The sequence below is a fragment of the Solea solea genome, chromosome 13, assembly GCF_958295425.1.
Source record: "Solea solea chromosome 13, fSolSol10.1, whole genome shotgun sequence".
NCBI lineage: Eukaryota > Metazoa > Chordata > Actinopteri > Pleuronectiformes > Soleidae > Solea > Solea solea.
In genome coordinates this window covers 7,665,789-7,690,660 of record NC_081146.1, presented here as the reverse complement: position 1 = coordinate 7,690,660, position 24,872 = coordinate 7,665,789, and the positions used below count along the sequence as shown (strand labels likewise).

Sequence of the window (24,872 nt, the reverse complement as noted above, 5' to 3'; positions counted from 1 at the left end):
TAAGTAATTAATTGGGAATGCTAATGAGTCAGCATTTCCAACTTTTTTCCTGTTTGCTTTATAATATTCTCTTCTGGGGTTTTTTTATGTCGCTGTGATGTATTTCAATCAAAAACGTCCAACTCTTTTAGGACATTACCATGACTATTTCAATTATTTTCTAACCCTTTTTGAACTCTTAATGTTTAATAAATTAAGAGGGTAGATGCGGGCGCGCACACACACACACACACACACAAAGGGTGAGATGACTCAGCATTCTCTACTGTATTTTCTTGGCAAATGTACATGTTCTACTTAGCATTTGTATTCTCAAACAGCCGGGAGACATAAAGGAAACACAAAGCAAGAAGCTGATAAATTATGCAATATAACTATAACATTTTCCCAAGCCATGTTTTTTTTTTTTTTTATTGGACCACAAATGTAAAGTTAAAAAAAAAAACACATACTAAACTACATATTCACATAGGAAATAATATATTGATAAAATATCCGTAATATTTTTAAAATAACAGGAATCGTCGATAAACAGTTATTAATTATTTTCTCTTGAATTGTTTTTCCACAACCTGTTTAAAGGGACAGCGCCCTCTGTCTGCCAGCACTGGTTGTTGCATGGGAGTTCACGTCACGTGACAGTGTGCAAAGTCACATGACATGACAGCCAAAAGTTCCGTTCAAGGAAGTAGTGGAGCAGAGAGCAGACAAGTGATGGCTGAGTGCAGTTATCTTTAAATGAACTCTCTGGAAATGTCAGAGTTTGTGTCAGGATCCTACAAGGTGAGGTCATCTACTATAACAATGCAGTGTTTATGTGTGTGTGTGTGTCAACTAAATAAATAGATATATAAACAGCAGCTGAGTCATTGTTTACAGCCAGTTTTACCCCATGTTGAACTAATTTAATCATTGTTTGCAGGTAGAATGGCGCTGTCACTGCCACCAGCTGTTCTTCTGATTCTTGTTTACCTGACAACAAGAGTGACTCTCTCTGCAGGTAACCGACATGCCCATTAACCCTCTGTGTTTCACTAAAACAACGTGTCACTCACTGCAGGGTTTCTGCAGATGCTTGAAATCCTTGAGAATGCTTGAGTTTTAATGCTGGGCTTTCAAGATTTGAAAAGTGCTGGAATTTCTGGATACAAAGCTTGAAATTGTAACTATTTATTTCACCACAAATAGCTTTCTGACCGAAGAGACCTTAAAATGATAAGTGCTCACTCGGTTTACTTATTAAACACAGTTCTGGTTGTTTATAGTAGCACAACACCATTATGAGTATACAGGGTGCCTGTGCAGGTCTTGAACGTCTTAAAAAGTATGGAACTTTAAAACGCTCCTGTAACGTGTTCCGGCGTCTGAATGTGAGTTCAAATGATGAAGTTATGTCAGATGTGAGTGAAAAGATTGTGAATTATATATACATTCATGCATCCATCCATCTATTAATTAATTCATTCATGCTTTCATGCATGATTGTTTTTAAAACCTTTATTGTCTGTAAAACATAATTTACTGTGAATTCTTCGTTCATTCATTCATTCATTCATTCATTTTATCAAAACTAACCTTTCTACTAAACACAACAGGTACAATCTCAACAAGAAAGTACACATTCAAGTATAAATCTTCATGGCCAATAAGGTTTTTTTGACTCAACAACACTGAAAGCAAAGAAGATTTTTTTAAAACGGTAAACAGTAATGTCACCAAAAGTTTTATTCATCATTTTGTCGCCACTGAAAGTGGTTGAATGTAACAGGATCTCCTAAATCAACAATTATCACCTTATTGAAATCTAAGCAGTTTCTGTCTCTGAACTACTAATGCAAGTGTTTTTGGCTTGTGATTAATTCTTTGATTTTATCCCAAGCAAAAAAAAAGCAAACAAACAAACAAAAAACTGTGGTGCTGGAGAGGGAGAAGCCAAAAGAAAAAAGAAATAAATCTCTTAATGGGTCTGGCTCATAATAAATAACAGAAACACTGATGCAAAACAAACCTCACTGACCTCTGAGGCAGAGCTGAACAACTCCCTGTGTTCACGTTGACATCACAGCTTTAAATTAAACAATGCAATTAGCAAATTACAAAGGCTGCAATTTAATCATTCTACTTTTGATTCTTCTATGTCAACGTCTGAAACAGTTCATGAGCTAATGCTCCACCACATTCTAAATGTTTTAACACAGAAATATTTTTTTATATGGCAACTCCAGTCATATTTGCAATATATGTCAGAAATAATTAGATATTTGGTCTAAATTGTTCACTCCTACTCTGAGCTCAGTGTGGAGTCTATTCATTACGGGTGTTTCCCAACGCTGGTCCTCAGGGAACGCTGCCCCGCTCCAACACACCTGATTCAGATGAACAGCTCGTTAATCAGGCTTCGTGTTCCCTGAGGACCAGGGAAAGTAAAACTTAACAAGTAGAAGTAACGTTTAGTAACTTTGTGGCAAAAACCCTGGAACCAGCAGCCTGAATGTTTTAGAAACTCTGTCTATTATGGTTTTAAATCATTATATATATATATAATTATGGCAGATGTGAGGGCCCTCACAATGCTGCTTGCAGCTTTCATATATATGTATATGTATATATATGTGTATATATGTATATATTTTTTTTACGTAATTCTATACTTTAGTTCAAATTTTTTAATGTATTTCAACTTTTTAATCATTTTAACTCTTTTATTCATCCTGATCTTTTAATTTCTTTAATGCTCATTTTAAGAGATTGTGAATCTACCTGTGATTAAAAAGCGTTTTATAGATGAAACTGCTTTGCCTCTTCTCAACAGACAGCAACGAATGTGTTGCCAGAAACTTTGGTCATGACTCTGTGGTGTGTGAGTGTAATGCCACTTACTGTGACAGTGTTGGTTCAGCCTCCCTTCCTCCACCGGGACAGTTCTCCTCCTACCTGAGCAGCATGGCAGGCAGCAGACTGGAACCAGACCCGGGTCAGGTGCAGGTGAACAGCAGCGGCGCAGGTGAGTGAGGTGGGCTTTGTGTGGGGTTGTCAGTGGAGTACAGAGCATCTCTTTCATCTGTGTCTCTTGCTGTCAGGCCTCAGGTTGACTATCGTTCCCTACCAGAAATACCAGAAGATCAGGGGATTTGGTGGAGCCATGACTGACGCAGCAGCTGTCAACATCCTGTCCCTCTCTGCTGCTGCTCAGGACCAGCTGTTAAGACAGTATTTTTCCAGTGAAGGTAAAATACATGAGCAAAAGTATGTGGCCTGCAGAGGTCATTCAGTGTCTTCTGTAGCGAAATTAACATAATATCTTCATTATGCAAAATAAATAGGCATCAATAAATTAATAGCTGTAGGGGGCGCTAGCATAGAAGTCCAGGAGGAAGCAGCTTTTTCATCCTATTATTTTAGTCATTCGTAATATCAGCAGATCTTGGTGTGTTTGCTGATATCCAATAATACATTTTAAAGCCAATATCTGCTGATACTGATATCATGCCGATAATATCATGCATCCCTAATTTAAACTATTCATTTTGAAACCCTTAAGTGCAAACAAACACAAACCTTTATATCATATCATATTTATATACCTTTTTATATATATATATACATATATATATATATATATATATATATATATATATATATATATATATAAATGTATGTATGTATGTATATATATATATATATATATATATATATATATATATATATAATTATTAATGTTGTGACGAATAGACTCTTGTGTATGACACATACTTGTGAACAGAGAGTAAACAGCAGCAGCCAGTCTCTATGCGACAGAGATAAAACCTTATGATCGTACAGAGATACTTTGTGTCCATTGTTATCTGTTGCCATCAGTCTGTGGCTGGAAAGAACCTGCTATGAAAACCTGTCATAAAAACATGCTTTGTGTGCGATCACACTGTAATGTCTGCAGACTTCAAAGCATCAGGAAAAAGTATGCAAAATACACATAACATGAATACAGCTGCATTATTAGTATATTATAAATGTTTCATATGCAAACGCGTAGCAGAAAGTGTAATAAAATGCAATTTAAAAATAGTTGGTTCAGTCTGTAAAACTGGTGTTCATATGAAGAAGCTTACTGGGGTCACGTTAATCATCATGCAAATACACAAATGGTTTTTAAATATATCTACATAAATGTCATGGTATGGCACTTGTGTGCCATGTCAAAGGTACAGTCTCACTTCTCCAGTGAAGAAATATTTCACAGAATTGTCAATTTCATTGTTATAAATACAAAATAGAAGGGGTCACAATAAAGATTTACTTAATTCAATCACAAAATGAGTAATGTATACTTTATAAACATTGAAACATATTGTGAAGGCATATAAACAGAAAATCTGAAGACATAAAAGAAAAAAATCAAGCTCGATAAGCCTTGTGAAATGTTTATTCTCAGTGTTTGAATGTGAAACAGGCTGATGCTGTGTCTCTGGCAGGTATCGGCTACAGCGTTGTGCGTGTCCCCATCGCCAGCTGTGACTTCTCCACCCGTCTGTATACCTACGCTGACACACCTGGAGACTACAACCTACATAACTTCTCTCTGGCCCTGGAGGACACTAACATGAAGGTGCCTCTCTTTCTTGGACTTTTAAAGTTGTGTGGACCAGCCAAAATGTCCTCACAAGGTCAAAATGTCCTCACAAAGATAGGTTCGCTTGACATTTGGTCCACACACACACACACACACAATCTCTTGTATTATTATCTTCGTGATCAAAATTCACAGACATTATTCACAGACAGCCCCATAACCATCACAACAAAGTACCTAACCCTGACATTAACCTAAACATAATTGTAACCCTAAAACCATGTCTTAACCCTGAAAAAGCCCTTTAACCTCGTCCACACAAGGTCAAAATATCCCCACGAAGATAGGTTTGTACGTGTTTTGGTCCCCATGAGGATAGAAAAAGCATGTACACACACATTCTTAGCCTATCTGAAGCCTCAGTCAACAGTTGGCGCTCTGAGAGGAAGGACGCAACAGCAGCAGCTCCGCGAGGAAGGCCACCGACTTTGAGATAACTTGAGAAAAACTTTGAGATAACTGCACTACAACTTGCACCACAGGAAAAATGGACAAAAAGGAGAAAAAGGAGAAAAGGAGAAAAGGAGAAAAGGAGAGAAAAAACAAGTAAGAAGAAAATGGTGAAAAATAAAACTGACCAAATGCTGAAAGCTATGAGCGAAGGAATGGAGGCGATGAGAGCCGAGCTTGAGGAGATTAAGGGAAGCATGATCGAATTCAGGGAGAAGTTGGAGGGAGTGACAGTGGAAGTCAAAAAGCCCCAGGAAGAGAACGCAAAAAAAGACAAGCTGCTTCGGGAGCTGGGGAACAGAGTGGAGGAGATGGAACAGCTGGGAAGACTCAATGAGGTGATTGTGACTGGCCTCAAGATTAAGCATCAGACCTACGCAAGGGTGGCTGCGGCTGCGGCAGCGGACGACCAGTCGTTGAAGCCTGATGAATCGGAAATCAAATCTGTGGAAAAGCAGGTGGCTGTTCCTGGCCCGAAGAGACATCAGCGTGGATTTCAGCAATGTGGGAGTATGTCACGTCTTACCCCGAAGACAAGAGTCTGGAACACGAGCTGTCGTGCTGAGGTTAACTAACAGAAAACATAAGACGACACTGCTGAAGCAGGGCAAGAAGCTCAAAGGCTCGGACGTCTACGTCAACGAGAATCCCACCAAAAAGAATGCTGACATCGCCAGAAAAGCACCTCAGCTGAAGAAAGGAGGCAAGATCCAACACACCTGGACGGCAAACTGCAGAATCTACATTAAAACAAATGGATCTACACCAGAAGAAGTCAAAACAATGCAAATCAGGAGTGAGGACGAACTGTTAATTAAGGTATGGCTCACGAACACTCCATAACTACAGCCCAGCAAAGGTCAAGGGTTACTACACAGACTAAAAAGATGATGGAAGTATCAGAGAGGATCGCTGAGCACGAAAATGTGGAGCTGACTAAAAATCAACATGTGAACCACACCTTAACAGACCCAAATGAAAGAATTGACCCGGATAATCATCTATATGCCAGTACTACACTGAAGACCAATTTAACGAATGCATTGAGATAGATGGGAAACTGTCTTTAATTCACTTCAATAGCAGGAGTCTATAACTTCGACCACATCGGAAACATGGATTAATGAAGACAAAGGCGCAGATTTTTGCCTGGATGGATACAAACTTGTCTATGTTAACAGAAGAAACTAAGGTGGAGGGGGAGTGGCCCTGTTCATTGACAATAACATCGAGTATGAGATTGTACATAATATGTCTGAAGCCGTTGAACACTTAATGGAATGTGTGACAACTGAAATCTGTGTGACGGAAGGCAGAAATATAATGCTAGGCTGTGTTTACAGAGCACCAGACTCCAGGATAGAAGATTTCAATGAATGTGTGGGAAGGATGTTCTCAGGGACTAACCAAAAGAGGGGTTTTATCTGTGGTGATGTGAATATTGACTTACTCAACCCAAAACAAAATATGACGATTGATGACTTCACTAATATGATGTATACGATGGGCCTACAACCCCTGATTACACGACCGAGCAGGTTCACAACACATAGTGCTGCCCTAATCGATAATATTTTCACCAATATTATAGGGACAGGCATAACAAGAGGACTACTGATAAATGACATAAGAGACCACCTGCCAATCTTTGCTATCTATGACTGGAAGCACACTGTGACACAGACACCGAACAAAAACACATATAGAAGGGTCAGGACTGAAAAGGGGATGCTTACACTGAGAAATGTACTACTCAGGTAAGACTGGAACCAGGTCTACAAAGAAACAGATGTAAATGGCGCTTACGATTCCTTTTAGACACTGTCCTGTAAAGAAAAGACCTGCAAATCAGAATAAGGAGGGGAAACCATGGCTAACAAAAACATTGATAAATGCCTGCAAGAAGAAAAACACCCTGTATAGACAATACATGAGATTAAGGACGGAACAGTCAGAAATGAGATACAAACGATATAGGAACAAACTAAATAGCATCCTAAATGATTGCAAGAAAGAATACTACAGTAATCTGTAATCAGTAATCCAGTAATCCTCTCTATTTTAAGGACAATAACACGAAGGAAGATAACAAGGAAATCATAGCAGAAAGATTTAATGAATTTTTCGTCAATGTGGGGCTGAATCTGGCGAAGAACATTCCTGACTCACTCCTTCACTGGGACCACTTTGATAAGGACAGAGACAGAAACCCCAGCAGTGAAGGACAGAGAGATTAGACACCTGGTCAACAAATGCGTAGCAAAAGCAGACACGGATGTTGATGACCTCGACATGAAGAAGTCTGTAGACACCGTGTGGAGACGGAAGTGGAAGCAAATGTAACCAAACAAAAACAAGAAGCGAACTATTAGCGAAAGTTAATAGTTAACCTGATGAATTGACCTCTATTGATTGGATCATTTTGTGACTTTTGGGACGTTGAACATGCCAGGCAACAAGTCGAGACTGTCACTCACGACGGAATATTATGGACACATGTACAGACATACATGGAGTCTGATTGACTGTCTAGAGCTAGACTGCATCTCTGAGTGCTACCTGATGCTGAAACATGTTTTTGTCAAAAGAAAATGATGTGTTGTACGATGAATATATGTATTCTGTGGGTAATGGGGGTGGGACTAGATAAGCTTTTGCTTCTCCCGCTTTCCCTTTCGGTTATGTTCGGTTGTGTGAACTACACTAAGATGATGTGTGATGATGAGTGATCTAACTGACACCGAAATAAACATATAAATAAGCCTCTTTTCTAACTTTCCCTTGAACAATTTAATTCACATTTTCATCCTTACTTTAACCACAGCTTCAGAAATGAGGTTTTGCCTCATTAGGACCAGACTTTGGTCCTCATTAGAACTACTGGTCCTGAAAAAGTCTGAGGTACCTCTTCAGAGATAACTAAAATGAGTATACACCCACAAAAACACATCCTTCAGTCTCTACTTTTCCTCCCCTCAGATCCCTCTCCTGCAGAAAGCTCAGGCCATGTCTCCTCACCCTCTGTCTCTGTTGGCCAGTGCCTGGAGCGCCCCCGCCTGGATGAAGACCAATGGTGCACTCATAGGGAAGGGCTCCCTGAAGGGCCGGCCTGGTGGCAAGGAGTATAAAACCTGGGCTCAGTACTACATCAGGTGATATGACGTCACATGCTGGTAATACTTGATATCATAAAAGTGTTTATTCTGATGGTGCTTAAATCAATCCTCTCAGGTTCCTCGAGGAATATGCTAAATATAACCTGACCTTCTGGGCTGTGACCACGGGGAATGAGCCCTCTGCAGGAATGATGACAAACTACAGGTCCCTCCTCAAATAGTTTTGTGATTGATTTTATATGAAATTTTATTAATCAGCCTCATGGCTTCACAGCAAGCTGACAAGTAAGTTGGTGTCGCTGCAGTTTCCAGGCCCTGGGCTTCAAGCCTGAGGAGCAGCGGGACTGGGTGGCCCTGGACCTGGGCCCGGCCCTGCATGCTTCGTCATTCCCAAACACTCACGTCCTCATACTGGATGACAACCGTGTGCTGTTGTCTCACTGGGCTAAAGTGGTGAGTCTTAGGTCAGAGGTAGTGGGGGGAAAAACCATGGTAAAGTAGTTTTAAACATGAGGCTGCACTAGTGATGCACAAACCAACGCAGGACTCTTCAGCTTAGCAACAACAAAAGAAGACCGATCTTAAAGAATATATTTTTAAAAACATGGATCTCTTCTGATTTTGTGACCCCCACAGAAGAACGCAGTAATATCCACATTGCCAAATTTGAACGATTGAATGAAAAGTGTTTAAAAATTAGGATTGACTTCATGTAAAATGCAGCTGCTCTGAGACAATGGGGGTTTTATATTGTTACAGAGTTTGACGACGAGGTGGTGTGTCATTGAGACATATTTTTAGACATGCATAACTAATCCTTGACAAAAGGAAACTGTTTCAGTCCATAATTTTGGTACATATATAGTGTGAAGAGAAGAAAAGTTGTCTGATTTTAGCTTCCTAACTGTGAATATGTTCTGGTTACTTTTCTTCTTTATGACAATAAACTGAATATATTTGGCTTGTCATCATTTTGGGGTTTAGGAAACAGTAATTAAATACTTAACTGTCATCAGTGCCCTTTAGTGGCTTGCGTTCTAAGTGGGAACACGGTTTTACGGTTTTACATTGTCTCTGCAGGTCCTAAGTGATATTCATGCAGGAAGGTACATTCATGGTGTGGCGGTCCACTGGTACATGGACAAACTCATCCCAGCAGAGATAAGCCTGGGAGCCACCCATCATCTATATCCAGAGTATTACCTGTTTGGCACAGAGGCATGTGCTGGTTGGAGCCCGCTAGACCGAGGGGTGAAGCTGGGCAGCTGGGCCAGAGCTGAGCAGTACGCACATGACATTTTAGAGGTGAGATCATCTCACGCATGAGGGTTTTACGTGTTCAGTCAGATCTGTGGTAACTGATGTGAGATTTGACATGCTGTGAGCTGTACCAGAAAGGTGAGTCATCTCGCTGGATACTGCAGTACGGGTTTACACAGTGCTCTCCAGAAACAGCCTGCAGGCCTTGACAGCAAGCTGGAACTAGTGTTCTCTCTTTCTTCTGTCTACCCTCTTGAACCTCCTTGAACTCCAGCCATTCCATTTTGCATGGATGCATTTGGCCTCCAGACATCTTACCAGTCAGGAGGGATTTGTTTATGTAGATGTGTTGTCCTTATCAAAACACCGAACTCCACTCCTACACAACTACAAACTAAACTGTGGGTGTTTGCTCCACGGCAGGACCTGAATCATTACGTGGTGGGCTGGACCGACTGGAACCTGGCTTTGGACCAGACTGGTGGGCCAAACTGGGTTAAAAACTTTGTGGACAGCCCCGTCATAGTGGACGCAAAGCGCGACGTCTTCTACAAGCAGCCAACTTTCTATAGCATGGCCCATTTCAGGTTGTACATGATTTTTTTTTGTTCACTCTGCATGTCCTGTTTTACCTCTTCATCCTCACGAGGCACATGTTGAATGAGAGGTTCCTCTGTTTTCAAACAGCAAGTTCCTGTGGGAGGGGTCTCAGAGAGTCGGGGTGTCTGCAAGTCACAAAACAGACCTGGAATACTCTGCCTTCATTAGACCTGATGGATCAGTAGTTCTGATCGTACTCAACAGGTACTGTTCCTGTGTGAATGTGTGGGCATTTTGATTTTGGGCATGAATAGCAAACTAGTCAGTATGAATCAAGATCTAGAATTCGACCAAACTACACACAATATATTGTAACATACAATAAGTCCATATGAGGAAATATTAAATTTACTTTTCATTAATGAAAATGTCAAAAATAATCTCACAAGGTAAATTATTTTATACCTTATCCCAGATCACCAACATCTTATTACTTCTTCCTTGGGCTAAAAACATACATTCTGGAGAAGAAATCAAGAAAAAGTCTTAAAAGAAATCAGACTATAGGACAATATTGCGTCAGTTACATGATAATAGATTGTACCAACGTGTGTGTGTGTGTGTGTGTGTGTGTGTTTTGTAGGTCATCGTCAGTGATCCAGTTTGATGTCTGGGATCCTGCCGTGGGTTTCATCACCTCCACTGCTCCGGCTCATTCGTTGCTCACACTTGCATGGAATACGCACTGATAATAAATTCAAGGTCAGATTTTAATTTGCATTTCACGACCCATAAGTCACCTCATAAGGATTGAACATGCATTTCAACAATTCTTTACTGACAGAGTAACTACACGACTTCTCTGTTGACACCAGTCAGCTCAAATAAACTCTCTTATTTCAAATTAACGACTGTAATTGTTTTTTGAGCTGCTTTGCTTTTAAGATTTTATTGTTTTTGTTTGTTAATTATTTAAAATAACCACAATTCATTTCATGTACATGTCTCAAGTGTTTTCTGTGCACCAGTTCATATGAAACTGATCACCTGAACTGATGCGTTGATGTCCTGGTAATAAGATGCTTAAATGTCCTCATGTCAAATCACTGAAGTTGTGTGGATGATTTACAGTTTGTAACTGCCTTCTGTTGATGCTATTAAATATTAAAATTTGAAAGCAAAAAATATTTCCTGTCATATGGAGTTTGCATATGTGAGAACATATAGAGAACATATAGAGTGACCCTCATGTGGAAGATGTTTTATCTGTGGGTGAGGGATGGATATAAAATGAGGCAAATAAAGTCAGAACCAAAACAGTTTTCTGTCATTTATTAATACCTCATAGACATTTTTTCCCCATATATATAATATACAGTTTCATTAACCAGATAGTTCACATTTGTGTCTCCATTCTCATTGTTTTTAGTTTTTTTTTCTTTTTCTTCCTTTGCAAACCGTAAGTAGTTGGACTAAAATTATTTACATCAAAAAGTGATAAAAATGTGAAACAAAAGACGGTCATAAACAAAAGGAATAAAATGAAAGTGATGCCATCCATCTGTGATATATACACCGGGAGGATTATAACTAAAGCATTAGTTAATGGGTTGGGCTCCAAAAATATTTAATGTCATTCCCTTACTAGCTTTTTTTTTTTTTTTTTTTAACCTGATGTAGAAACATCTCAAATGGTGTCAGGAATCCTAAGCTTTAATGCCAATTCTTACACATTTGTTGCCATTTCACAGCAGCAACTTAATGTGATTCCGAATAAATACTCTTGAGTTTTAAATAGCATTACAGAGGATGGACACAATAACATCAACCTCACTATGCAATCCAATGAAACACCACCAGATAAACAGCTCAATCAACATCTTTATCTTATAACGGTTATTGCAGGTGTCCATGTTGTTAGGTCCAGTCTCTGTTGATGCCAAGAGTGCATGTAAACTCTAATGTATTCCTGTTTGCCGTACATGGCTCAGTTGCAGGTTTCAGCGAATCATCAGGCAAATAAAAAGAGGGAATGGTTTATGAGATTAATTCTAGCATTTCCCCATAATCGTGTATTGTAGCAGTGCCTTCTAGGAGAAAATGAAAATGAGTTTGCCCGTAAAGACATGGGCTTGATATTGTTATCAGGCAAAAAAAGAAGAGACACCTAGCAGATGTCAACCGACTGTTAAGACGTCTGTTTGGAAATCTGTACAAGGTCGAGGAGAAAGTCATTGAAATAGAAAATAAAAATACAAAAAAAATTAGACTGAGATGATTATGACTGCAAAAGAGATGAAAAGAGGGAAGCAGTGAAGTGTTTTTGTCTTCTTGGGTGCGGTGTTGAATGTAGGCAGGGAGAATTGAGGGCTGAACAGGTGGGTGTCTCAGAAGGACCATCTGTCCTGTGTGCGAGGGTCCATGGAGAGGGAGGGGGACTCTGATGGAGGCTGGCTGCTGCTGCTGTCTTCACCGTTCAAACTCTTCCTACACACTGGACACGTGTCATGCTGCGTGGCCAAAGAAAAGAAAAATGTAAATAACAACATTAGCTGAAGACAGTTTGCCTACACAAGTCGCCTCCTTATGTTTGTCTTTTTTTTTATTATGATGACTTGCTTGTATTTGTTAGCGTCTGGTCAACCAAACATACGTCAGTGAATGTCAGCATTTGTTAACAAATAGTAAGCTTTGTAAGTAAGCGAGGGTAAAGACCTCGTTCAGGCTTGCATTTTGATAGAAAACAGTACGTTTACTTGGTAGGTGGGGTGTGCACGGTGCCTGATGGCCGCATCAGCGAGATTCGTAGCGTGATGATGTTGTACCGGTGTGCCGACAACAAACAACATCAAACGCAACAAAACAGACAACAGAGGACATCCAGCCGTTTGTTTGTGGCTGTTTGTCTCAACAAGACGTCAAGCTTTGAAAGAAAATACATTGCGGGCGTTAAAGATACACTGGTCGCACGGAATGATGCTTTTCTGTTGCCCAATCAGCTTACTTTCGTGTGTCAAGCTCCACCAGTACATACCGTACCATTCTTCTGGTAGCCCAAGGGAAGGGTACTATAAAATGGAATGGTTGGGGCCAGTGATTTTGCTACTATTCCTAATAGAAACGCAAAAAAAAATATGTACCGTAACGATCCAAACAGTTCCACTAGTAAAGAAACCTGAAACCAGTTTGCTGAAATCTACAGTGCAGTTATATAAAAAAAAATTATTATTGAATTTACATTTCTCCTTAATGCCACAGACAGGGGACGGTGGAGTTTAACATACAATAATGGAAATATAGAACATAGTCAGTATCACCCCTTAAATATTTACTTATGGTTCCATGTGAATTACCAGGTAACCAACTTTGCGTCCTGTCAATCCTGCCATGAGCACTGCATGTATCAACACATACATGTAGTATCTTCTTGCATGTTTTTCCTTCTTAGTTGTGACTCACCATTTCCAGCCATGGCACTATACAGTCTGAATGAAAGAAGTGGTTACAGGGTAACTGTCTGACTGGCTCGCCCACTGTGAAGTCCTCTTTGCACACTGGACACTCCATACAGCAGTCTACAGGAGGAAACAATGCACATGATTGTTTGAATGTTTAATCATTAACTATGTCATTTCAAAAAGTAATCATCTTTCTTTGCAGCTTAATATTTCTGAGCAGAGATGAAGACAAAATAAGCATACAGAGGTTAGCCTAGCTGATGAATAAAAAGAATTGGAGAAAACCTCACTGTCTTTCCTTAATCCTAATATGTCACCGATCAACAAGCCTGCAAAACTGAGAGCACAGTTACAGCTCAATGGAAAAATAGGACATACAAGACAAAGTCATGATTCAAAGTAGACTTGGGAAAAATAAACTACAGGAGGTGAAAGACCAAAAGGACATCCTCTGAAAGTTATTTATAGAACAAACAGGTTGATCTCTCTCAAGGTTAATGAACATTTTCGTCTTCTCTTTGCAGCAGCATATAAACACAAGAGACCGGTCATATCCTAATGCTGCAGTTTTGGCATCCAGGCTTAATCACTCCCCACACAGATATGTTTACGTTGATAAATCGGGGAGTGATGAGCAAACATCTTAAACGCCCCAGTTGGAGCCTGCAGGTGGATGCTGGGGTGGAGGTGGGGCTTAAAGCACAGGGGAGCAGTAGCAGAGATTGAGAGAGAGTGTATGTGAGGCTTGCATCATCTATTTACATATTAACAAATGTGACTAGCCAAATTTAATGAGCGAGTACACAGCTTTGTACATGTCAACCTATAATATATATACCAAACTTGACTTTATTTCAGGAGGTTGTGTGACTTTTGTCTTGACATTGTTGCTATGCGACACAGTTTACACCACTAACAGCTTTAAGATACCTACTTACTGTAATGCTATCTAATTTAAATCACTTGTTTATAACTAGTCGTTTCATTTTAATACACAAAAGCTAACAGGTTTATTAAGAGAATTTAACCAATTCTCTCATTACAGCCACAAGAAATATTGAAATGTGTTCTTACCTGCTTGTTCCTGAGATATATTGACAGTTGGGAGAGAAGAGATCTTCTCTTTCTCTGCTGGAGGAGGTCCTGTGTTTTCCAGCTGACCCAGTAACTTCACAAACACACACACACAAGCAAAGTGAATACAAATTCAAAGGTGACAGATCACAAAAATAAGATGTTATATTCAATTTGGTTTACCTGTGTTATGACAGCGTCTAACCCTCCTTGTCCCCAGGCGTAATCCCCTGGGTTAGAGTGCAGCATCCCCGTCCTAAAAAGATACAGATGACCGCAGTTGATAAGAAACAGCACCGACACTGTGACTGTGACACTGAGATGCTACTGTAAAGTCACCTTACCATGACAGCGGAGGAGAGCCAGAGACTCCAGAGTTGGCAAAGAGCCCAGCGAGAAACTGTTGCACAATCCTAGCAGGTGGAGAAAAAGAGAGAATAGATAAGAGTTAATGTCATCACCGAAAATAACACTCGGGATTGTAGGAGCATAAATAGCACTGTCGTTATAAGTGGGAGTATGCAAGGCAGATAGGGAAGCCAAGAAAATGTTGAAGAAGACAGTTACTCACCCTTCCACAGCGGGCGAGCGGTCTGGCCTGCTGCTGCCTCTGGACCGGTATCTTCTCTGGCTGTGTAGGCGAGGGGGACGTCCCGGTCCCCAGTGATCCCCGGCTCCTAGTAGACCCCCCATAGGTCCGCCTAAGCCTGCTGGGACTGACCCCCCGATTGGTCCCCCCCCCAAACTCCCCAGGTCATTGAGACTTCCCAGGCGTCCTCCAGGGAGCCGAGGTTCTGAGTCAGGGGTGTCATTCTCTGTTGTAAATGGCCGCTCCAGTAACAGCAGGTGCCATAGCTATGGGGATGTTGAAATAGGACAGGGAACAGGTAGAGGTTTGAGGAAAGATGGGTTTTGGGTAAAAGGAAAGGAGACAGCATGACGGGAAATTATAGAAAGCAAAAGTTAAGCAAAGACCAGGGGTGAAATGGAAAGTAAAGGAGCGAAATGGGTAGGGGAGGGGAAAAAAAAGACTCCGTTAACGAAAACATATTGAATTTTTTTTCTCTTTACCCTCATCCCGACCCCGTTCTCCAAAAAACCCTCAGATCAACTCGTACCTCTGCAAACTGTGTGGCTGTGTCATCTAGCCCATTTGATCCACCCTCTAAAAGACTGAGGGGACAAAAGACACACTATCAGAAACATCCACTGAACCATCAACAGGGCTGGGCGATATGGCCAAAAGCCTTATCACAATACAAACATTTCAAATCAGTTGTTATCAATGACTCTCACTTTAAAATACCAGATAATGCCAGATAATTCATTTTACTCCCGAGTAAAAGTTGAAAATACCAGTTAGCTGTAGTTTTACAATTTTTTTATGGACAAAAACATTCTTGTTTACAAAGAAATACTTCACAAATCTGAGGCAGCACATTCAACAGCAATTATGTGTTGTGACCTGAAGTGTGTTTGCACAGTGTACAAACATTATACCAATATATATTGAATTTTTATTATACTGACACTTTAGGAACATTATATCACTATAGATGTTGTTATTGAATTACTGCCCAGTTTAGTCTGGCACAAAATTTGTAACTCAGGAGAACATCTAACAGTCCAGCAGCCAGACTTTAAACTAGACATAGACATGACTAAATATCAAGAAAATGATCTTACCTTGAGTCTTCTGTTAATTCTTCTATGAACCCTGAATCACATCGTGGACAGATGTACTCCTAGAAAAGAGTCACATGACACAAAAAATGTAAAAAATCTATAGTACATTTTCTTTTGCAAGGCGGTGTCTTTTGAATTCTTATTTTGTTTGACTAGTTGTCTCAAAGCATATTTTCACTCTGGATAATCAGGAACTATTCTTAAAAAGTGACTGGAACAAATAAGTGATGATCAATTTGGCAGCAGATTACTTTTCTGATGATCAAATCATTTATTTCAGAATTTAAGCTCTACTTAATAAAATATCTGCTTGGTGACATAGTCTCTCATTATTATAAGTGCACTGTACAAATAATAAATACAGAAACACTGAGGATACGGCAACAAATCATATTTTTTTCACTATGACTAGGTGTCTTCAAAAGGTTATCAACATAAATGTGTATGGCTGCCCTTGTTTTTATGAATGTAACCCAGGAGGAAGAGCTGGTCTACCAACCACACCTAGCAGCGTTTGAGATACAACTGTGATAGAAAAACAAAAACATCAAAACACTGCTTCATATGTTGTCTACTAATTTTGAGCTTAGGTTTCTCAACCTGGTGTCACTTAATAAACAGAGATGAGACCAATATCTGTTTTATAACATACATTACAAAAAAGTAGGTCACAAACATTTTAGCTTCTAATGATATATTATGTGTGTTATTGTGTGTTATATTCTATTTAGAGCAGTTCATTATTATTAAAACACTTTATGATTGAACACATTCTGACACACTGGTTTAGAAAAGGTAATGTATGTAGAACCAGAGTCACACAAAAAAAGGATTGTTGTGAAAAATGGCAGGCGAGTGTCATCTACACTGAGGTTATCCTTTATGTTGTATAAATTAATACAGGACTGAGAGATGATCCATGTAATATAATTGTGTGAAGTGTTAAACTTGGTGTTGCAGTAAGTAGGCTCATTCCACAGGACTGAATGAGCCTAAGACAAGAAGGCCAGTTAAGAGTCAGTGACAGAGCAGGCAGGAATTTCCCTTAGCTGTACCATAAAAAAATCAAAACAATCTAATGGACTGATGGTCTCACTTTTTCTTTCTGTCACTTTAAGAAACTGTAGAAAACACACGGCTTATAAATAATAGCTTGATATTTACAGGCTATGTCCCAATATCTTGATATAAAGTTGGACACACAAGACAATATATTGTAAATACTGTAATGTATAATAAGAAATTAAACAAAAAAAACCCACACAGAATTTTCTGTATTGAGTTTATGATTGATTTGTGTTACATAGTTGTAATACAGTCACCACCTTTTATTTTAGATTATATCTAGTGAATTTGGCTTATCAATGAAACAATTACCTATACATATTGCCAGAATCTGCTGGAACACTAATGATAGGGCTTCAAATTGAAGGAGTTGTTGTGAGTTGTCTTGTATACTTAAATGTTGAATAATTATTTTTTTGCCATTGATTGACTGGTAAATATTAACTTCAGTAAAATGACAAGATATTAGCAATTAATATTAAGTGAACCTCAAAACGACAATGCCCCCAAGTGTCTTAATTAATCACTTTGAGTGATTAGCGACTAATTAGCGACTAAGAATACATTCATTGATTAATTGTAGCAGCTCTGATAAATGATGATGGAATTGAAAATCAATAAATCTTCACATGTGAAAAGCCTAAAGTAGAAATTTTGTAAACAAATAGTCAAAATTGTAGCAGATTAACAGCCCATAATTAAAAGATTAATCAACTTATCACACACGGAGATGATGACAGTTTTATTAAACACCTGTCTTCTACTGTTCTAGCTGTTGAAAGTAAAATCTGAGCTTCCAAAGTTATTAAAAATCTGGGTACAGACCGGTCATGTCAATTACCAGACATCACGTTTGCTCTCACTTTTGACTTTAAAACTGAAACTAAACAAAAATTATTCCCAAAAATTCCCCAACTCTACTTTCCAACAATGCATTTTTCCTGAGACAAACTGAAAACGAAAACATCCTGGTGTCAATCAGCTAATAATGCAGAGATATAGAAGAATAAAAGACAAAGTACAACAGATCTTCTTTCTCTGAGCTGGCTGTGTTGTTCTGTGTAAATTAACATCAACCTCGAGTTGCTGTTAAATGTCCAGTGTTTTGACTAAATGGACATACACGTGTAATCTGAAACATGCCTTAATTTGGTGTGAATGACTTACGTTTTTGACATAGAGACATTCATCTGTGTAAGGAGTTTATTTAGTGAGTAAACGATAACAAACGCTGCTAGATGCTAACAGGCTAGCTAGGATTTAGCTGTAGCAACCAAGCGAAACAAACGCTATTTCGGACAAATGTTGACTTGTCAGCGGCACGAATGAAACAAGACAGTGTCACAGTAAAGAAGAGAAATGCGTCTGCCTTACCGGGAGTTTGGGATTTACTTCTCCTTTACAACAGTGACAGAAAAATCGATGCGGTGAAACAGCCGCAGCCTCCGCCATCTTCCCCCAGAGCAGCACTAACACTCTGACGTCGGTCCTCCACAAACCGACGACAGCTGTCCGCCTCCAGTCCGGCATGCACCGCGCCTGTACCGGGGAAACCCGAGCGAGCGGAGCGAGAGGAGCCGGAGAGCGGAAGTGCTGTGCTGTGTGTGTGTTGACAAAAAGAAGTCGCATGTGTTCAGTGGAAGCTTAAAAACCTCTGTCGAGAAAGGTTTGTGAAACATTTACATTGTGTTCAGCGGTATCAGTAATTCTCCAGTGTGATGCTTTGTTGTTTATTTGTAGAAAGGCGACCATAAAACTGACCTAACTGGCTGTTTATTATTGTATTAAACTAGCTGCGTTGATGATTCGGTATGGCAAGCTATGTACCTGCTATTTACATTTCTGCACTGGCAAGACAAGTTTGGTATAATTTAATACAAGAATAAAATAAATATTAAAGGCACTAATGTAGAAACAAGTGATGAGAAGAGTTTGACTGAGAAATGCTAGTTATTCCTTTTCTTATATTTGCAAATTACCCTATAATTGGGCATTTCCATTAAAACAGGACTAATCATTATAACACACAGGTAAAGTAATGCCCAACATGGTGTTTGAAAACCCAAAATTCACAGCAAGTTCTTTTATCCCATTGGAAGCAGGAGTGAGTTGAAATGTGACCTAAAGTTATTTATATAAGTTACTAAAGCATAAAAGAACTTGCTGTGAATTTTGGGTTTTCAAACACCATGTTGGGCATTACTTTACCTGTGTGTTATAATGATTAGTCCTGTTTTTACAGTTCCTGTTTACACATTGAATTTCATTATTTATTTATGTATTTGCTTGCTTGCTTTGTGGGTTTCCCATGGTCGATTGCAATGGTAGCTGCAGGGTGTGATTGGAATATTTCAATCGGCAGGTGTTTCCCAAACTCTTTTATGTTGAGCCACCTTTTTGACATTGACAACAATTTTGACTAATTTCGCAATTTAAATAATGGTAAGCAAACTCTGCGTAATATATCATATCTGGCTACTTTTGCTGCCATTTCCAAATGCCAAATATTATTTTGAATAGAAAAAAAATGAAAAACACTCACACAAATCCTGATCGAGACTCTGGGAATTGCATTACACAATGTGTTTTTGGGACATCTCACTTATACAACTAGGTAAAGCGAGGGAATAAGGTTTAACTTGAAATGAATAAGCCATAACACACTTGCAATTGTACTGGGAGGTACAGGTTCCAGCTGTCTCAAAGTGTACATTAAAAATAGGCCTGAAAACTTGCTTGCACTGAGTCTAAATGTAAGCTCTTAAATCACTTGTGTGTGTGTGTTTGTGTCCATGCAGATGACAGCCCAGGAGGTGCGTCTGTGTGGTCTGCTGCTGCAGGAGCACTTTGGAGAGGTTGTGGAGAAAGTGGGAACACACCTGCTTAAAAATGGAGCACAGAATTTAAGAACCATCATTCATGAGACTGACACCTCACTGGACCTGGTACTATTTCACTTCTTAGCTATCTCTAGGTTTTTACTATCTCTGCTTCACGCCATATGAATATCATAATACATCATATAATTAGTAATATAATTATGTACACTGTTGACAGTTGACCCATTCTACATTGTAGTTGCATGATAACTCAAGTCATTGATCAATTGGTGTTCCAGAAACGTGTTAGATAAATGTTAGATTGTTTTAGCACTATATGACTGCTGCCAAAATGCTATGTCAAGGATAGAAATGCATTTTCAGCCTGAATGTGATTAGTGATCTGGTTTTGTGTGTCTCCCTCTTCTGCCTCAATGCAGGTAAAGAAGTCTCTGTGTGTGCTTGTGCAGCATGGCACCTGCTTGTTCAGCTCAGGCCGTAAAGGACCCGGGAGTCCCACAGAGTATCAGACATGCTCTAATTGGATTCTGAGAATTCTACGTTACCCACGTTACATCTACGCCGCAAAAACCCTGTATGGAGACACTGGAGAGCTAATCATAGAGGAGTTACTGCAGAGAGGTCACATGACCCTGAGCAGCACGGTTAAGACAGTCGCTGACCGCCTCACACAAAACATGGAGGGTCAGTATTTCAGTGTCTTTTTAAAATATTGACTGTAGAAAAACATAGATGTCATTCAAAATGTTCTGCTGTTTTGAAACCTGGATTTCGGTTTATTGTCCATGATGGTAGTTACTCAAAACAGAAAATCCACATTTGGTCAAAAGAGTGTACTTTTGATGTTCCCGAAAGTATTGTTTTACTAAGTCTTTGAAGTCACCTCTAAGATTCACATTAGTAAAAAAATTGTAGTGTGTAACAACAGTGCGCTAGTAAAGCAAATTGGCTGCAAAGAGGTTGGAGTAATACTGAAAACACGAAGAAAACAAAAGGTTTCAACCCTACTGCTTTAAAAAAAAATCGCTTATTCAGCAGTTTGACAGGATAAACGCTTCCTGTGTCGTTGACACCCTCAGTCAGGTCTGACAATAATGCATGGCAGAGCCTGTTTTCACTTGAAGGATATAAAACATGCCTTGTTTCAGTTCACAGTGAACAAAGCCAGAATAATAACATGAAGGACGACAAGAAATGTTTAAAAACTGTGCTTTTTTGTACAACTTAATTATGTTTGATAAAGTAATTATGATGCAAAGTCATTTTTTGAGATTTGTATAATTTCCTGGTGTTGTAGAGGGACACAGCATGGATTACGGTGAAGTGTCTAATGCCTTCTCCAAACTGGTGGAGACTCATTTTCTTCAGCGATGCCCTCCACCACCTAGAGCAGGAACAAAAGACAGTAGTACTCCAGCTACACCAGCTACTCCAGCAACACCTGCTACTCCTGCTAGCACCCCCGTGCCCAAACCAGAGAGCTTTCCTGACTGCTACAAGATACCACATGTGACACTCACAGGGCGAGGCAAGCGCCAGCTCTCCACTGAGGATGGAGAGGACCAAAGGAATGCAAAGAAACCCAAATTAGACTCACAGGTGAGTGTTTACTCAATCTCATTGTTTTACTTCCTCTACCACTTTTATAATGTGTTTTCTCCCGTTCACATGTTGTCTGGTCCTCTTTTGTTCAGACACATGGTGACGAGGGGATTTACTGGCAGGTGAATTTTGAGAGGTTCCATCTTCACTTCAGAGATCAGGCCATCGTCACTGCAGTGGCCAACAAACTGGACCAGGTTTGGAGGCTGAATTTTGTGCCTTTAGAAGTTTGACCTGGTTATTTGTCATAAAACCATGAATTAAACTGATGAGGTTTTTATTCTGGAAAGTTTGAATACATGCTATAACATCAGTTTAATTTTTATATATTCAATGCAGTTATACAGAAACAACAGGCTTTATCTTTTTCTGTTCACAATGGAATTATGGTTTTGATAACGATGTTAAAGCGTCTTTATTTTTTTAGACTAGCAGTGAGATTGTGAGGACTATGTTGAGGATGAGTGAGGTGACTACCTCGCCCACAGCCACCTGCACAAAACCTCTCTCAGCCAACGAGATCTTCCGGTCGCTCCCAGGCAGCTACAACATTTCTAGACCCATCTTAGACCAGTACCTCACTCTGCTGGTGGATGACCCGGTATGACCTCTGCATCCGCACAAAACATTTTCAACACTTCCACAGCTATTGTTGTTTTATTTCTTCTTTTCATTTTTCCAGATGGAGTTTGTGGGGAAGGCTGGTGAAAGTGGAGGAGGGATGTATGTTGTTAGTATCCTTTTTATTAAAAGCTAGAGACGTCACACTGGTTTGTACCATTTAATTCATGACACACAAAGATGTGGAGGTTTTTTTTTTAACTCATCACTCAGATCTTCACAAAGCACTGGCCAATCTGGCACGAGCCACAATCGAGTCTGTGGTTCAGGAGAGGTAAGTGTGAGTCAGCGGGTGTGTGCGTTGAATTTTGTTGGTGTGTTTATTTATGTCATTGAAAACGTATTAATTGTCTTAACTGTCAACAGGTTTGGCTCCCGGTCAGCACGTATTTTCCGCCTATTGCTAAGGAAGCGTCATTTGGAGCAGAAGCAAGTAGAGGATTTTGCCATGGTTCCAGCTAAGGAAGCCAAAGACATGCTCTACACGCTGCTTTCACAGAACCTGGTCCAACTGCAGGTATATGTGCTTCACGTTTGATTGCTCTTACTGAGCTCTTACCAGAGTGAAAAAAGATGTAGTCTGAAACCTACATTATATTTGATTTAACGACCACCAGGGGGCGACTGCATTGATTACAAGAACAGGTCCATTTATATGCAAGTGTGTGAAAAAATGACCTCTAGTGCTTGAAAATATCTCTCTTTTGAATTCGTAGCTCCTCAGTTAACGATTGTTCGAGTTATCCCTCTAAACATCTACAGAACGCCCGAATACTGTGATGCCTTTTTTGCCCACTCTGCTGAATTGCTTTCTGTGATCTGTGTTGACCTTGACAGCGTTGTTATTGAGATTTTTAAAATCCATGTTGACAACCCTGCAGACAGAAGGTCTGATGAACTGTGTTGGCCTGACTCAGCACATGAAAGGACCAACACACAACAAGGGGCACACTTGATTATCTCCTAGATTTAAGATTTATTAAATATTTTGCATAAAATTAAGTTCTCTTGGAAATGACTGGTTTACCTATTGCAAAATAATATTTAGTGTTAGTGCTAATAATTATAGTCAGAAATGCACAAATAGAGTAGAATGGACGGCATTTATCTGGACATGGATGACATGATGCTAGTGTTGCAGGTAGAGGTGAACATGCAGTGTATGTCCTCTCGCACAGGCCCACACTGGTACTGGCCAGAACACTGAAGTCAAGCCTTCAAAACAGCAGTTCCCAAACCCGTAGGTGACAGCACGGTGGGTTGCCTTTTGGCTGTTACCCAATTCAGACCCATGACTCAGCAGTTTGATATGAGGAAGGAAGAAAGGATGGTTTTTGGTTTGTTTCCAAAGTGTACTAAAGATTTTAGAGATGACATCCCCCCACCTTCAGTCTCTCAGGCACTTGAACACAGCCTGAACTGTCTGTTATTAGTTTCAAAGCTCCTCAAGCTTATTCTCAAAAAACATCTGATCCAAAAACCTACTTTGGTAATTATTTGGCGCACTTTTTTAAGACGCACTAAGTGGATGAGACTTTTTTTTTTTTACAATGTTGTAGCATAATCTTTTATTACTGGTTGTGTTTTGAACAATGTCGTAGGGAAATTTTAATAAAAAAGAATGACCATCTGGCCACTACACATTCTTGATGAATATTTGTATTTATTTTTATTGCACAGGAAGTCCCCAAAACCCCTGACTACGCACCCTCTCGTACCTTTTATCTTTACACCGTCAATCAACTGCCAACTGCTAGGATGCTGCTGCAGAACTGCTACAAGGTAAAATAGTAATAAATGTAAGTGAATCTGTTGTGTGCATGCTGCTTGCTGTTTAATTTATTTGTACATTTGTCCGTGCAGACGGTGGCAAACCTCATAGAGAGACGCCTGTTTGAGACCAAAGAGAGCAAGTGAGTGTCTCATATCCTCATGTTTCCTGTTTATTTAGTGCATGTGCAAACCAGAGGATCAGCTTTAAAAGTTGGACAGCTCATACACGGTGATACAGACCAATAGTCTTAATTGCGTCACTTCTATATTTGACTGACAGGCGTCTACTGGAGAAATCCCAGCGAATTGAGGCCATCCTGGCATCACTGCAGGCCGGCGGGGCGGAGCCGGAACAGCTGACAGAGGTTGAGGAAATGATAACCAATACTGAAAAGCAACAGCTGGAGGCCTTAAGAGTTCATATCAACAAGTAGGGACAATTCAATATAATGCAGATGTTCGTCATCTCTCTGATGTGCTGATTGTCACTATTCTCATTTCCCCTTTTTTTCCTTCCAGGTTAGATTCAGCGGAAAACCAAGTAGATGAAACCATCTTCCTTCTGGAGTCTTACGTCATCTCCACTGCCACATCCAACAGCTGAGTCACATGTTTGAGCGTTGAAACTCACCCATAGCAAACATGAACATTTGCCCTCACTATTTGTATATAAATGGTTTCAAGTACAATTGTTTTATAGTTTAATGCTGGAATTTTTGGAGTAGAATAAAATCATAAATATATGGGGTTTTATACT

The 24,872-nt window shown here is 39.7% G+C and overlaps 3 protein-coding genes across 4 annotated transcripts; 2 read left to right on the top strand and 1 right to left on the bottom strand.

Annotated features, from left to right (window-relative positions):
* The first annotated feature begins 641 nt into the window (after nt 1-641).
* On the top strand, nt 642-11,249 carry gba1 (glucosylceramidase beta 1). Of its 2 annotated transcripts, none has more exons than XM_058648746.1 (12): nt 642-783; nt 923-1,000; nt 2,813-3,004; nt 3,081-3,227; nt 4,473-4,606; nt 8,060-8,232; nt 8,312-8,401; nt 8,502-8,649; nt 9,277-9,501; nt 9,880-10,043; nt 10,144-10,260; nt 10,640-11,249. In XM_058648746.1, exons 2-12 carry the CDS (start codon nt 928-930, stop codon nt 10,743-10,745), a joined length of 1,569 nt encoding a protein of 522 aa, XP_058504729.1. In that variant the 5' UTR covers nt 642-783; nt 923-927; the 3' UTR covers nt 10,746-11,249. The 2 variants fall into 2 exon arrangements, with proteins under 2 accessions (XP_058504729.1, XP_058504730.1); XM_058648747.1 differs by having other exon boundaries at nt 679-783; nt 927-1,000.
* A 64-nt stretch (nt 11,250-11,313) lies between these two features.
* Nucleotides 11,314-18,810, bottom strand: rnf115a (ring finger protein 115a). Its single transcript, XM_058648748.1, has 9 exons — nt 18,654-18,810; nt 16,215-16,273; nt 15,647-15,701; nt 15,100-15,383; nt 14,873-14,941; nt 14,712-14,784; nt 14,529-14,622; nt 13,456-13,571; nt 11,314-12,506 (listed from the first exon to the last, which is right to left on the bottom strand). Exons 1-9 carry the CDS (start codon nt 18,807-18,809, stop codon nt 12,384-12,386), a joined length of 1,029 nt encoding a protein of 342 aa, XP_058504731.1. The 5' UTR covers nt 18,810; the 3' UTR covers nt 11,314-12,383.
* On the top strand, nt 18,799-24,858 carry polr3c (polymerase (RNA) III (DNA directed) polypeptide C). The gene is made up of 13 exons (XM_058648745.1): nt 18,799-18,945; nt 20,078-20,224; nt 20,539-20,803; nt 21,417-21,718; nt 21,814-21,918; nt 22,149-22,322; nt 22,404-22,455; nt 22,556-22,616; nt 22,709-22,859; nt 24,023-24,124; nt 24,206-24,255; nt 24,396-24,545; nt 24,635-24,858. The coding sequence occupies exons 2-13, from the start codon at nt 20,078-20,080 to the stop codon at nt 24,717-24,719; spliced, it is 1,644 nt and encodes a 547-aa protein (XP_058504728.1). The 5' UTR covers nt 18,799-18,945; the 3' UTR covers nt 24,720-24,858.
* Nucleotides 24,859-24,872: the final 14 nt, after the last annotated feature.

Excerpts from the sequence above, each read along its gene's own strand:
- gba1 (XM_058648746.1), top strand. The coding sequence starts at position 928 with ATGGCGCTGTCACTGCCACCAGCTGTTCTTCTGATTCTTGTTTACCTG. Across the intron at positions 3,228-4,472 it reads ACAGTATTTTTCCAGTGAAG|GTATCGGCTACAGCGTTGTG; the intron begins GTAAAATACATG and ends TGTCTCTGGCAG. Across the intron at positions 10,044-10,143 it reads TATAGCATGGCCCATTTCAG|CAAGTTCCTGTGGGAGGGGT; the intron begins GTTGTACATGAT and ends GTTTTCAAACAG.
- rnf115a (XM_058648748.1), bottom strand. The coding sequence starts at position 18,809 with ATGCCGGACTGGAGGCGGACAGCTGTCGTCGGTTTGTGGAGGACCGAC. Across the intron at positions 15,384-15,646 it reads CAGCCACACAGTTTGCAGAG|CTATGGCACCTGCTGTTACT; the intron begins GTACGAGTTGAT and ends ACATCCCCATAG. Across the intron at positions 14,623-14,711 it reads TAGACGCTGTCATAACACAG|TTACTGGGTCAGCTGGAAAA; the intron begins GTAAACCAAATT and ends GTGTTTGTGAAG.
- polr3c (XM_058648745.1), top strand. The coding sequence starts at position 20,078 with ATGACAGCCCAGGAGGTGCGTCTGTGTGGTCTGCTGCTGCAGGAGCAC. Across the intron at positions 22,323-22,403 it reads CTCTGCTGGTGGATGACCCG|ATGGAGTTTGTGGGGAAGGC; the intron begins GTATGACCTCTG and ends TCATTTTTCCAG. Across the intron at positions 24,546-24,634 it reads TTAAGAGTTCATATCAACAA|GTTAGATTCAGCGGAAAACC; the intron begins GTAGGGACAATT and ends TTTTCCTTCCAG.